The sequence below is a fragment of the Mobula birostris genome, chromosome 7, assembly GCF_030028105.1.
Source record: "Mobula birostris isolate sMobBir1 chromosome 7, sMobBir1.hap1, whole genome shotgun sequence".
Taxonomy (NCBI): domain Eukaryota; kingdom Metazoa; phylum Chordata; class Chondrichthyes; order Myliobatiformes; family Myliobatidae; genus Mobula; species Mobula birostris.
In genome coordinates this window covers 48,772,779-48,786,248 of record NC_092376.1, presented here as the reverse complement: position 1 = coordinate 48,786,248, position 13,470 = coordinate 48,772,779, and the positions used below count along the sequence as shown (strand labels likewise).

Here is a 13,470-nt window from a genome sequence, read left to right as displayed (position 1 = left end):
GTTAAATTCAAAAGAGATGTGAGGGGCAAGTTTTTTTACACAGAGAGTGGTGGATGACTGGAATAAGCTGCCTGAGGTGTGATAAAGGCAGAAACATTAGAGACTTTTTAAGGGACATTTAGGCAGACACATGTATGTAAGGAAAATGGAAGATTATGGACATTATGTGGGCAGAAGAGATTAGTTAGCCATTTGATTACTAATTTAATTTGTTTGGCATAACATTGTGGACCAAAGAGCCTGTTTCGTGTGCTGTACTGTTCTATGTTCTATGTGCAGTGGTGCTAGACAATTTGTGAACCCTGTAGAAATTTCTCTATTTCTGCATAAATATGACCTAAAATTTGATCAGATCTTCACATAAGTCCTAAAACTAGATAAAGAGAACCCGATTAAATAAATAACACAAAATCATTATACTTTTTCACTTATTTATTGAGAAAAATGATCCAATATTACATGTATTTGTTGGAAAAAGTATTTGAACCTTTGCTTTCAGTAACACACATAAAATGCTAGAGGACGCAAACACGAGGAAATCTGCAGATGCTGGAATTTCAAGCAACACAAATAAAAGTTGCTGGTGAATGCAGCAGGCCAGGCAGCATCTCTAGGAAGAGGTACAGTCGACGTTTCGGGCCAAGACCCTTCATCAGAACTAACTGAAAGAAGAGCTAGTAAGAGATTTGAAAGTTTGAGAGGGAGGGGGAGATCTGAAATCATAGGAGAAGACAGGAAGGGGAGGGATGGAGCCAAGAGCTGGACAGTTGATTGGCAAAGGAGATAGGAAAGGATCATGGGACAGGAGGCCTAGGAAGAAAGAAAAGGGGGGGGTGGAGCCCAGGGGATGGGCAAGGGGTATAGTGAGGAGGACAGAGGGATGGATCATTTTGGATCTCCCCTTCCCCCTCCCACTTTCAAATCTCATAGTCATACTTTATTGATCCCGGGGGAAATTGGTTTTCATTACAGTTGCACCATAAATAATAAATAGTTATAAACCATAAATAAAAAAAGTAAATTATGCCAGGAAATAAGTCCAGGACCAGCCTAATGGCTCAGGGTGTCTGACCCTCCAAGGGAGGAGTTGTAAAGTTTGATGGCCACAGGCAGGAATGACTTCCTATGATGCTCTGTGTTGCATCTCGGTGGAATGAGTCTCTGGCTGAATGTACTCCTGTGTCCACCCAGTACATTATGTAGTGGATGGGAGACATTGTCCAAGATGGCATGCAACTTGGACAGCATCCTCTTTTCAGACACCACCGTCAGAGAGTCCAGTTCCATCTCCACAACATCTCTGGCCTTACGAATGAGTTTGTTGATTCTGTTGGTGTCTGCTACCTTAAATCTCTTACTAGCTCTTCTTTCAGTTAGTCCTGACGAAGGGTCTCAGCCCAAAACGTCGACTGTACTTCTTCCTAGAGATGTTGCCTGGCGGAAATGCTAGAGAAACTCAGTAGGCCAGGCAGCGTCTATGGAAAAGAGTACAGTCAACATTTCGGACCAAAATCCTTTAGCAGGACTGGAGAAAAAAAGCTGAGGAGTAGATTTAAAAGGTGGGGGAGGGGAGAGAGAAACACAAGGCGATGGATGAAACCTGACGGGGGAGGGATAAAGCAAAGAGCTGGAAACATGATTGGTGAAAGAGACCGAAGGCCATGGAAGAAAGAAAAGCAGAAAGGTGGGGGGGGGAGGAGCACCAGAGGAAGGCAATGGGAAGGTAAGGAGATAGGTGAGAGAAGGAAAAGGGGATGGGAAATGGTGTGAGGGTGGGGGGGGGGGCATTACCAGATGTTTGAGAAATCGATGTTCATGGCATCAGGTTGGAGGCTACCCAAACGGAATATAAAGGGTTAAACATAGAAACCTAGAAAATAGGTGCAGGAGTAGGCCATTCGGCCCTTCGAGCCTGCACCGCCATTCAGTATGATCATCACTGATCATCCAACTCAGAACCCTGTACCTGCCTTCTCTCAATTCCCCCTGATCCCTTTAGCCACAAGGGCCATATCTAACTCCCTCTTAAATATAGCCAATGAACTGGCCTCAATTGTTTCCTGTGGCAGAGAATTCCACAGATTCACCACTCTTTGTGTGGAGAAGTTTTTCCTCAACTCGGTCCTAAAAGGCTTCCCCTTTATCCTCAAACTATGACCCCTCGTTCTGGACTTCCCCAACATCGGGAACAATCTTCCTACATCTAGCCTGTCCAATCCCTTTAGAATTTTATACGTTTCAATAAGATTCCCCCCTCAATCTTCTAAATTCCAGAGAGTATAAGCCTAGTTAATCCAGTCTTTCATCATATGAAAGTCCTGCCATCCCAGGAATCAATCTGGTGAACCTTCTTTGTACTCCCTCTATGGCAAGAATGTCTTTCCTCAGGTTAGGGGACCAAAACTGCACACAATTTCTCCAACCTAAGTGTGGCCTTATTATGACAGAGGGAAAGGCCAGGGGTGGACATTTCGGAATAGGAATGAGAAGTGAAATTAAAATAGGTGTCCACTGGGAGATCCCACTTTTTCTGGTGGACAGATTGTAGGTGCTCGGCGAAGTGGTCTCCCAATCTACCTCAGGTCTCAGGGATATACAGGAGGCCACTCTGGGAGTACCAGACATGGTATATGACCACAACAGACTCGCAGGTGAAGTGATGTCTCACCTCGATGGACTGTTTAGGGCCCTGAATGGTAGTGAGGAAGGAGGTGTACAGACAGGTGAAGCACTTGTTCTGCTTGCAAGTATAAGTGCCAGGAGGGAGATCAGTGGGGAAGCACAAATGGTCAAGGAAGTCACATAGGGAACGATCCCTGTGGAAAGCAGAAAGTGGGGGGTTGGAAAGATGTGCTTGGTGGTGGGATCCTGTTGGAGATATCAGAAGTTTCAGGTAATTATGTGCTAGGTGTGGAGGCTGGTAGGGTAGTAGTTAAGGACAAGAGGAACCCTATCCCTGGTAGGGTGGCGGGAGGATGGGGTAAGAACAGACATGCATGAAATGGAAGTAACTGGTGTTAACACCCTTCTGCAGCAATAACTTCAACCAAACATTTCCAGTAACTGTTGACCAGTCCTGCACGTTGGCTTGGAGGAGTTTCAGGCCATTGCTTCTTACAGACTATTTCTACTCTGAGATGTTAATGGGCTTTCTTGCATGAACCACTTGCTTCAAGTCCTTCCACAACATTTCTATAGGATTAAGGTCAGGACATTCCAAACCACGGATTTTCTTCTTTTTAAATCATTCTGTTGTTGATTTACTCTTTTCTTTCAGATCATTGTCTTGTTGCATTAACCAACTTTTATTAAGTTTCAGCTGATGGACTGCTACCCTGACATTCTCCCGTAAAATATCTTCAGACAATTTTGAATTCATTGTTCCATCAATGATTGCAAGCTGTCCAGGCCCTGAGGCAGCAAAGCAACCCCAAACCATGATGCTCCTTCCACTATGTTTCACGGTTGAGATGAGGTTTGAGTGTTGGTCGACAGTGCCCTTTTTCCTCCAAACATAGCAATGTGCATTTCTGTCAAGAAGTTCAACTTTTGTCCTGTATGTCCACAGAACATTGTCCCAGAAGTGCTGTAGAACATTCAGGTGGTCTTTTGCAAACTTGAGATGTGCAGCAAAGGTTTTTTTTTGGGAGAGCAGTGGTTTCCTCTGTGCTGTCCTTCCATGAACACCATTTTTGTTCAGTGTTTTACTTACAGTGGAAATATGACAGTTTTAGAGATTTCTGCAGGTCTTTTGCTGTTACCCTTGGGTTCTTTTTCACCTCCTTCAGCATTGCAAATTCTGCTCTTGGTGTGATCTTTGCAGTATGTCCACTCCTAGGGAGAGTAGCAAGAGTACTGAGTTTTCTCCATTTGTAGACAATTTCTCTTACTGTGGATTGATGAACAATCAGGTCTTTAGAATTGCGTGTGTAGCCTTTTCCAGCTTTATGCATCTCTACATTTCTTCTGATAAAGTCGTCTGTCTGGAAGTTGTTTTGACTGAGGCATGGTGCACATAAACAGATCTTTGAGAAGAGTCGCTCTGTCAGTAACCTGACTTTATGTGTATTTTTTTTATAGGGCAGGGCATATCTACAACTCACACCTCCAATCTCATCTCATCAATTGGAACACCTGACTCCAAATAGCTTTTAGGAAGGCATTACCCCAGAGGTTCACATACTTTTTCCATCAAATGCATGTGATATTGGAACATTTTTCGCAATAAATAAATGAACAAGTATAATGTTTTTTGTGTTGTTTATTTAATTGGGTTCTGTTTAACTAGTTTTAGGATTTGCGTGATGATTTGATCACACTTGAGGTCATATTTATGCAGCAGTGAAAGCAAAAAAGTACCTAATACTGGTCTTAAGGTGTTATACTTAAATGCAGGCAGCATAAGGAATAAGGTGGATGATCTTGTCGTACAGCTACAGATTGGCAGAAATGATATTGTGGCCATCACTGAGATGTGGCTAAAGGATGCATGTCTCTGGGAGCTGAACGTCCAAGGATACACGGTGTATCGGAAGGATAGGCAAGTAGGCAGAGGGGTGGCGTGGCTTTATTGGTAAGAAATGATATTAAATCATTAGAAAGAAGTGACATAGGATTGGAAGGTGCAGAATCTTTGTGTTGAGCTAAGAAATCGCAGGGGTAAAAGGACCCTGATGGCAGTTATATACAGGCCTCCTAACAGCTGCAGTGATGTAGACTACAAATTACAACAAGAAATAGAAAAGGCTTGTCAGAAGGGCAGTGTTATGATAATTGTTGGGGATTTTAACATGTGAGTGGATTGGTAAAATCAGGTTGGCACTGGATCTCAGGAGAGAGAATTTGTAGAATGTCTGCGAGATGGCTTTTTAGAACAGCTTGTTGTTGAGCCCACTAGGGGATCTGCTGTACTGGATTGGGTGTTGTGTAATGAACCAGAGCTGATCAGAGAGATTGAGGTGAAGGAACCCTTAGGAGACAGTGATCATAACATGATTGAGTTCACTGTGAAATATGAGAAAGAGAAGCCGAAATCTGATGTTTTGATATTTCAGTGGAGTAAAGGAAATTACAGTGGCATGAGAGAGGAACTGGCCAGAGTTGACTGGAAAGGGACACTGGCGGGAAGGACGGCAAAGCAGCAGTGGCTGGAGTTTATGTGAGAAGTGAGGAAGGTGCGAGGCAGATATATTCCAAAAAAGAAGAAATTTTTGAATGGAAAAAGGATGCAACCATGGCTGACAAGAGAAGTCAAAGCCAAAGTTAAAGTAAAGGACAGGGCATACAAGAAAGCAAAAATTAGTGGGAAGACAGAGGTTTGGGAAGTTTTTAAAAGCTTACAAAAGGAAAAAAAGGTCATTAGGAGGGAAAAGATGAACTATGAAAGGAAGCTAGCAAATAATATCAAAGAGGATACTAAAAGCTTCTTCAAGTATACAAAGAGTAAAAGACAGGTGAGAGTAGATATAAGACCAATAGAAAATGATGCTGGAGAAATTGTAATGGGAGATAAGAAGATGGCGGAGGAACCGAACGAGTATTTTGGATCTGTCTTCACTGAGGAAGACATCAGTATACTGGACACTCGAAGGTGTCAGGGAAGAGAAATGTGCGCAGTCACAATTACGACAGAGAATGTACTCAGGAAGCTGAATAGTCTAAGGGTAGATAAATCTCCTGGACCAGATGGAATGCACCCTCGTGTTCTGAAGGAAGTAGCTGTGGAGATTGCGGAAGCATTAGCGATGATCTTTCAAAAGTCAATAGATTCTGGCATGGTTCCGGAGGACTGGAAGATTACAAATGTCACTCTGCTATTTAAGAAGAGAGCAAGGAAGCAAAAAGGAAATTATAGACCTGTTAGCTTGACATCGGTGGTTGGGAAGTTGTTGGAGTCGATTGTCAAGGATGAGGTTACAGAGTACCTGGAGGCATATAACAAGGTGGGCAGAACTCAGCATGGTTTCCCTAAAGGAAAATCCTGCCTGACAAACTTATTGCAATTTTTTGAGGAAATTACAAATAGGCTAGACAAGGGAGATGCAGTGAATGTTGTCTACTTGGATTTTCAGAAGGCCTTTGACAAGGTGCCACATATGAGGCTGCTTAACAAGATAAGAGCCCATGGAATTATGAGAAAGTTACATACGTGGATAGAGCTTTGGCTGATTGGCAGGAAGCAGAGAGTGGAATAAAGGGATCCTATTCTGGTTGGCTGCCGGTTTCCAGTGGTGTTCCACAGGGGTCTGTGTTGGGGCCACTTCTTTGTACATCAACGATTTGGATTATGGAATAGATGGCTTTGTGGCTAAGTTTGCTGATGATACAAAGATAGGTGGAGGGGTCGGTAGTGCTGAGGAAACAGAGAGTCTGCAGAGAGACTTGGATAGATTGGGAGAATGGGCAAAGAAGTGGCAAATGAAATACAATCTTGGAAAGTGCATGGTTATGCACTTTGGCAGAAGAAATAAATGGGCAGACTATTATTTAAATGGGGAGAGAATTCAAAGTTCTGAGATGCAACGGGACTTGGGAGTCCTCGTGCAGGATACCCCTAAGGTTAACCTCCAGGTTGAGTCGGTGAAGAAGATGAATGCAATGTTGGCATTCATTTCTAGAGGAATAGAGTATAGGAGCAGGGATGTAATGTTGAGGCTCTATAAGGCACTGGTAAGACCTCAGTTGGAGTACTGTGGGCAGTTTTGGGCTCCTTATTTAAGAAAGGATGTGCTGACGTTGGAGAGGGTTCAGAGAAGATTCACTAGAATGATTCCGGGAATGAGAAGGTTGACATATGAGGAACGTTTGTCCGCTCTAGGACTGTATTCCTTGGAGTTTCGAAGCATGAGGGGGGACCTCATAGAAACATTTTGAATATTGAAAGGCAGGGACAGAGTGGATGTGGCAAAGTTGTTTCCCATGGTGGGGGAGTCTAGTACGAGAGGGCATGACTTAAGGATTGAAGGGCGCCCATTCAGAACAGAGATGCGAAGAAATTTTTTTAGCCAGAGGGTGGTGAATCTGTGGAATTTGTTGCCACGGGTGGCAGTGGAGGCCAAGTCATTGAGTGTATTTAAGGCAGAGATTGATAGGTATCTGAGTAGCCAGGGCATCAAAGGTTATGGTGAGAAGTTGGGGGAGTGGGACTAAATAGGAGAATGGATCAGCTCATGATAAAATGGCGGAGCAGACTCGATGGGCCGAATGGCCAACTTCTGCTCCTTTGTCTTAAGGTCTAAATGGAGAAAATTCACCAATTTTTTAGCACCACTATATATTAAGCACCAAGTAAATCCTTTCCCATAATCTATTTCTCTGTAGCATCATAACAAAGCTAATTTGCTCAACTAATATCAGAAATTTTCTGTCAGGAAAGGACAGCCACTCAGTTTACTTTTTCACTTGTTAGTAAGGAAACCTTTTGAGAAAGTAGACACAGTGGGTCATAATTTGCCAGGCAAGACATAGCGCACAAAATCAACATCTGCATGCCCATCCTTAAATGGGCTGGATTCAGAGGACCAATGTTTTTGGGTATGTCATACCTTCAGATTGGATAGCAATGCATGAACAGCAATGGGGCTAGAACAGCGTATTGCAAAGATCAATTTCCTCACCCCACCCAACACTAATCACTCATGATTGACTTTGACAAAACTTCATGTACTTTAATTTTAGTAGAATATTTTAGGAATATAGAGGAAGGAGGGTGGAAGTTATAATTTACTTGATTCCTGGGGATCTCAATCAAGGAAATCATCCATGGGTAATGTAATACTTTGGCAGGCTGGTAGTATTAAGCAAAGTATAGACACTGCGTAGGTGGTTCGAACAACTATATCAGCAAATGAAAAAGATGATGCTGCAAAATGAGTAATGTTATTAAGGCTAAAAGAATATCTTTTATGCTTGTTTTTCAGAAATATTCATATAAATATAATTGAAAAAGTAAAGATTGTAAACGGGATTAAAGCAGCTAACAAGACTTGCAAAGGAGCCATGAGCCAAATATTCACCACCTCTTCACAAACATATGATTTTTAGACTTGTTTACCTTCCCCTATTTTGAAAAATCAACTTCCCACCAGTTACTTAATTCTGTTGTGATGTTTTAAAACTAAATTTAATAATGAAGCTTGTTGTTTTATCAATAATTTATTTATCTCTTCTGGTGCACAAAATTGAGGACATGAGGCTCCTTTCTGTCAAATTTTTACTAATCCATCTTTCTGGTATTAATCTTTTACATCATTTAGTGGAGTGCTAATTCAGAATGATAATCCAACACACGTTTCCCCCACCATCCGAAGGTAGAGTGTCCCTATGAAATGGTTTGTTAAGCCAAAATGTCGTAAAGCAAAGAAGCAACTACCATTTATTTATACGGGAAAATTTTGTGAGCGTTCGCAGACCCAAAAATAACCTACCAAATCATACCAAATAATACATAAAACCTAAAACAACAGTAACATATAGTAAAAGCAGGAACAATGTGATAAATACACAGCTTACATAAAGTAGAAATACTTTTCCACAATCATTACTGCACTGTTCTCCGTAGCGAAAATCTCACGCAAGCGCCGTCGGCAGAAAATCTCACGCAAGCGCTGTTGGCAAAAACACGGCGCAAGCGCTCTCCAGTGACCTTTAAGCTATGAAGCTGCCAAATCATACCAAATAACACGTAAAAATACACAGCCTATATAAAGTAGAAATAATGTATGTACAGTGTAGTATCACTTACCGGAATAGGGACAGCACAGAGCACACTGATGATGTTGTGTTAGGCTGAATCGTCACAGGTTGGGGTGGTGCAGTGGCCCCCACCCTCCGGGCCACCAACCGATACCGATCCGCAAAGCATGCAGGGGTGCAGCGGTAGCCGGGAGGCACACAGCACATCTTTAAGAAAAAAGCCGAAACAAACATGCTAATTAATTAGGTGCCGCCCGGCACGTAATTGTCGGCCCAGATCAGTGCCAATTTCCGCTTGCGTCGTCTCTGATCTAGGCCGACAATTACGTGTTGGGCAGCACCTAATTAATTAGCATGTTTATTTCAGCTTTTTTCTTAAAGATGTGCTGTGTGCCTCCCGGCTACCGCTGCATTCTCCGCGAATCGGTATCTGTCCGTGGCCTGCGGGTTGGGGTGGTGGGACACTGGGGTGTCATCTCATCGTTGTCTTGTTTCCATTAGGGCAGGCAGGTCATCTTCCATCTCTACCCGCCTCGATGTCGAAGGTCGAGGTTCGTCGTCTGCTGTGGCTGATGTGGAAGGCTTGCTTGACTGCTGAGCCTCGCACATTTTTCTATCACACAGTTCCTTGTAAGGACTCAAACCATCTTGCAAATATCCCCTAAACCTAAGTACCCTTTCAAAATTAAAGTCATACTTTATCATTGCAGCAAAAATCTCACGCAGTTGCTTCACGTTCAATTCGTTACGGCATTCGGTTTCGATTGTTATCCTTTTTTCTTCCAATTGCATCAGCTCTTCATCTATGCAAATACGAGGAATTCTGCAGATGCTGGAAATTCAAGCAACACACATCAAAGTTGCTGGTCCTATCATTTTGGATCTCCCCCTCCCCCTCCCACTTTCAAATCTCTTACTAGCTCTTCCTTCAGTTAGTCCTGACGAAGGGTCTCAGCCTGAAATGTCGACTGCACCTCTTCCTACAGATGCTGCCTGGCCTGCTGCGTTCACCAGCAACTTTGATGTGTGTAGTTCTTCATCTATCAGTTCTTGGTCATGGGATGCCAAAACCTCTTCAACATTATCTTCGTCAGCTTCCACAAGCCAAACTCACTTTGTCCTTGCTTCATTCACCATGATCGAAATGCTTAATTATGTCTAGTTTTACGCTAAGCGTAACACCCTTATGAGCTCTTTTAGGCTTTTCTGATACCATAGAACTCATCTTGCTAACGGCTGCTCACAGGCACGTGTTTAAGCAATGCCGGCGAGAATGCCGTTCCGAATCCGGGGAGAGCGGCTGCTCGGCACGCGCTGCTTTTTTTCGCGCGCTGATTTTTTATCGTGCGTTGATTTTTTTTCATAACAGTGAAAACACCTTCTGAAAGTGAAAGCAGGGTACTAATGTAGGTCTTTTGTAACAGTGAGGTTTCGTAAAGCGAACGTTTGAAAAGCGGGGGACACCTGTATACCAATTTTAGAGTTGTTTTTCTTTCTTGCAGTCATGGCAATAAAGAAGTATTCTCCTGTCGAGGGATTAAATTAGCAGTGGACTGGTTTTTGGAAAGGGCCCATAAAGATATTACTGTGTTTGTACCTGCCTGGAGGAAGGAACAGTCGAGACCTGATGCCCTCATCACAGGTAATCTCAATTGGTTTGTATTGATATAGGAATTAAAAATTGGGAGTGTTGTAGTTGATAGAATAGCATGATATATTCATAGTCCTGTTTCAATTTTTACTTTAGTTCTAAAATTTGAAAGAAGTTTTTATACAGAATTATTGTTTGGGGTTTAAGTGTTGTATTGTGTTAGAATCGTAAATTTTTTACAGCAGTTTATGGTTATGCAGCACAATCTAGGGAAGAGAAAATATTGTTCCATAGAAAAATACAGCTGGCCTGTGTTTAAATAGATTGTCTATCTGTTTCTTTTAAATACTATACAACTTAAATGATTTTGTTGACACTGTACATGCAGGCATCTTTCTAGATGTAAAGTAGATTGTACCTCAGGCTGCTCGCTGCCTAAAAACCAAAGAAGCCTAAAATTGCTACTTAAAAAGTACTTCTCCTAATTTCATATAAAAAGAGTTATTTTTCACATTTACCACATGCTGTAGGAAACAACAGGTCAGGCAGCATCTATGGAAAGGAATAAACAGTTGAAGGATCGGCCAAGAGCCTTCATCAATATCCCTTCATATCTACATTACAAACTGTTCTTTTAACATAACTTTTAAATTGGGAATTCCAAGCAACTTTCAGATGCTCAGTAAGATTAGATGTATATTTAAAAATATGCTACAAAATGTTTGGGGTATTGGGGCAGTTAAATAAATGCTAATGGCTGAAAGATAATGAGACTTGATTTAGTGACTTATAGGAACAAAAGTAATCTATTTTCCTTCTATCATTTGGTGATATCATTGTTGTTCTTTGACCGTGTATCTTCCGTTGTCCTATTTTCCTTAATATCTACATTACAATCTGTTCTTTTGCGGTAGTAATTGATACATGAATGTTCACTGATGACACAAAATAGATGGGAAAGAAAGTTGGAAACAGACACAAAGCTGTATGCTGCAGCTAGATGAGCTTCAGCTCATACAGGAGAATGAGCAAACAGTATACAGAAGGATAAGGTAGATGATCTTGTTGCACAGTTGGAAACTCGCAGGTATGATGATGTGAGCAGCACTGAGTCATGGCTGAACATCTAAGGATAAACATTGTATCAAAAAGATAGATAGATACACAGAGGGGGTGGCTGTATTGGTAAAAAATGAAGTTAAATCCTGAGAAAGAGGTGACATGGAATCAGAAGATGTAGAATCCTTATATATAGAGCCAAAGAACTTCAAGAGTTAAAAGGCATTGATAGAATATATATACAGGCTTCCGAGCAGTAATCAGGATGTGGAGTACAAATTACAATGGGAGATAGAAATAGGCATCCATTAGTCTCATGAGACCATGGATTTGCGCCTTGGAAGGTTTCCAGGGAGCAGGCCTGGGCAAGGTTGTATGGAAGACCGGCATTTGCCCATGCTGCAAGTCTCCCCTCTCCACGCCACCGATGTTGTCCAAGGGAAGAGGATTAGGACTTATACAGCTTGGCACCAGCGTCGTCACAGAGCAATGTGTGGTTAAATGCCTTGCACAAGGACACAACACGCTGCCCCAGCCAAGGCTCAAACTAGCGACCTTCAGATCACTAGACGAACGCCTTAACCACTTGGCCACGCGCCAACATACAGATAGAAAATACATATAAAAAATAGCAGTGTTACACTAAGCATGGGTGATTTCAATATGAAGGTAGATAGGGAAAATCAGGTTGGTGCTGATTTTAGATCCCAAGAGAGAGAATTTGTAGAATGCATAGGAGCTGGCTTTTTAGAGCAGCTTGTGTTTGAACCCACTAAGAAAAAGGCAATTCTGGACTGGGTGTTGTGTAATGAACCAGATTTGATTTGTGCGTTTACTGAAAGGAAACCTTAAGAGGCAATGATCGTACTATGATAGAATTCACCCTGCAGACTGAGAGGGAGAAGCTAAAATCAGATGTACCAGCATTACAGTGGATTAGAGGCATGAGAGAGGAGCTAACCAAAGTTCATTGGAAGGGGACACTAGCAACAATAAGGGCAGAACAACAATGGCTGGAGTTTATGGCAACAAGTCAGAAAGTGCAGGATAGATTCATCCCAAAGAAGAAATTTTCTAAAGGGAGGGTGAGGCAACCATGGCTGACAAGGAAAGTCAAAGACAGCATAAGAGCAAAAGAGAGGGCATATAATATAGCAAAAATTAGTGGGAAGCTTTAAAAGCCAACAGAAGGCAAACAAAAAAGCAATAAGGGAAGAAAAGATAAAATATGAAGGTAAGCTAACCATTAAAATAAAGCGGATACCAAACTGTTTTTTCAGATATACAAAGTAAAAGAGAGGTGAGAGTATATATTGGTCTGCTGGAAGATGACGTTGAAGAAGTAGAATGGGGAACAAGGAAATTGCATACAAACTCTAAGTATTTTACGTCAGTCTTTACTGTGGATAGCACCAGCAGTATGCCAGAAACTGGAGAGTGAAAGGGGCAGAAGTGAGTGTATTTGCTATGACTAAGGAGAAGGTGCTTAGGAAGCTGGAATGTCTGAAAGTAGATAAATCACCTGGACTAGATTTACTACATTCCAGGGTTCTGAAAGAGGTTGGTGAAGAGATTGTGGAGATATTAGTAGCTATCTTTCAAGAATTACTAGTTCTGCAATGGTTCTGGAGGACTGCAAAATAGCAAATGTCACTCCACTCTTTAAGAAGGAAGACAAAAGACAGGAAATTATAGGTCAGTTAGCTTGACTTCAGTGGTCAGGAAGATGTTGGAGTCCATTATTAAGGATGAAGTTTTGGGTTACTTGGAGGCACTTGATAATATAAACCAAAGTCAGCATGGTCTCCTTAAGGGAAAATGTTACCTGACAAATCTGTTGGAATTCCTGGAGCAAATAACAGACAGGATTGACAAAAGAGAGTCAGTAGATGTTGTTTACTTGAATTTTCAGAAGGGTTTATAAAAGGTGCCACACATGATGCTGTTAAATAAGATAATAACCCATGGTATTACAGGAAAGATATTAACATGGATAAAAGATTGGCTGACTGGCAAGAGACAAAGAGTTAGAGTTAGTTGGGCCATTTCTGGTTGGCTGCCAGTGACTAGTGGTGTTCTACAGGGTCATTGTTGGGACTGTTTCTATTCAATTATATGTCAGTAAC

General features: G+C 41.9%; 1 protein-coding gene across 2 annotated transcripts in view; it reads left to right on the top strand.

Annotated features, from left to right (window-relative positions):
• Positions 1-13,470, top strand: part of LOC140200178 (probable ribonuclease ZC3H12C) — a 105,746-nt gene that overhangs the window by 72,290 nt on the left and 19,986 nt on the right. For both annotated transcript variants that reach the window (XM_072263098.1, XM_072263100.1), the window contains exon 3: positions 10,197-10,336. In XM_072263098.1, coding sequence (XP_072119199.1) covers positions 10,197-10,336 — 140 coding nt within the window. The remainder of the gene's footprint in view (positions 1-10,196; positions 10,337-13,470) is intronic.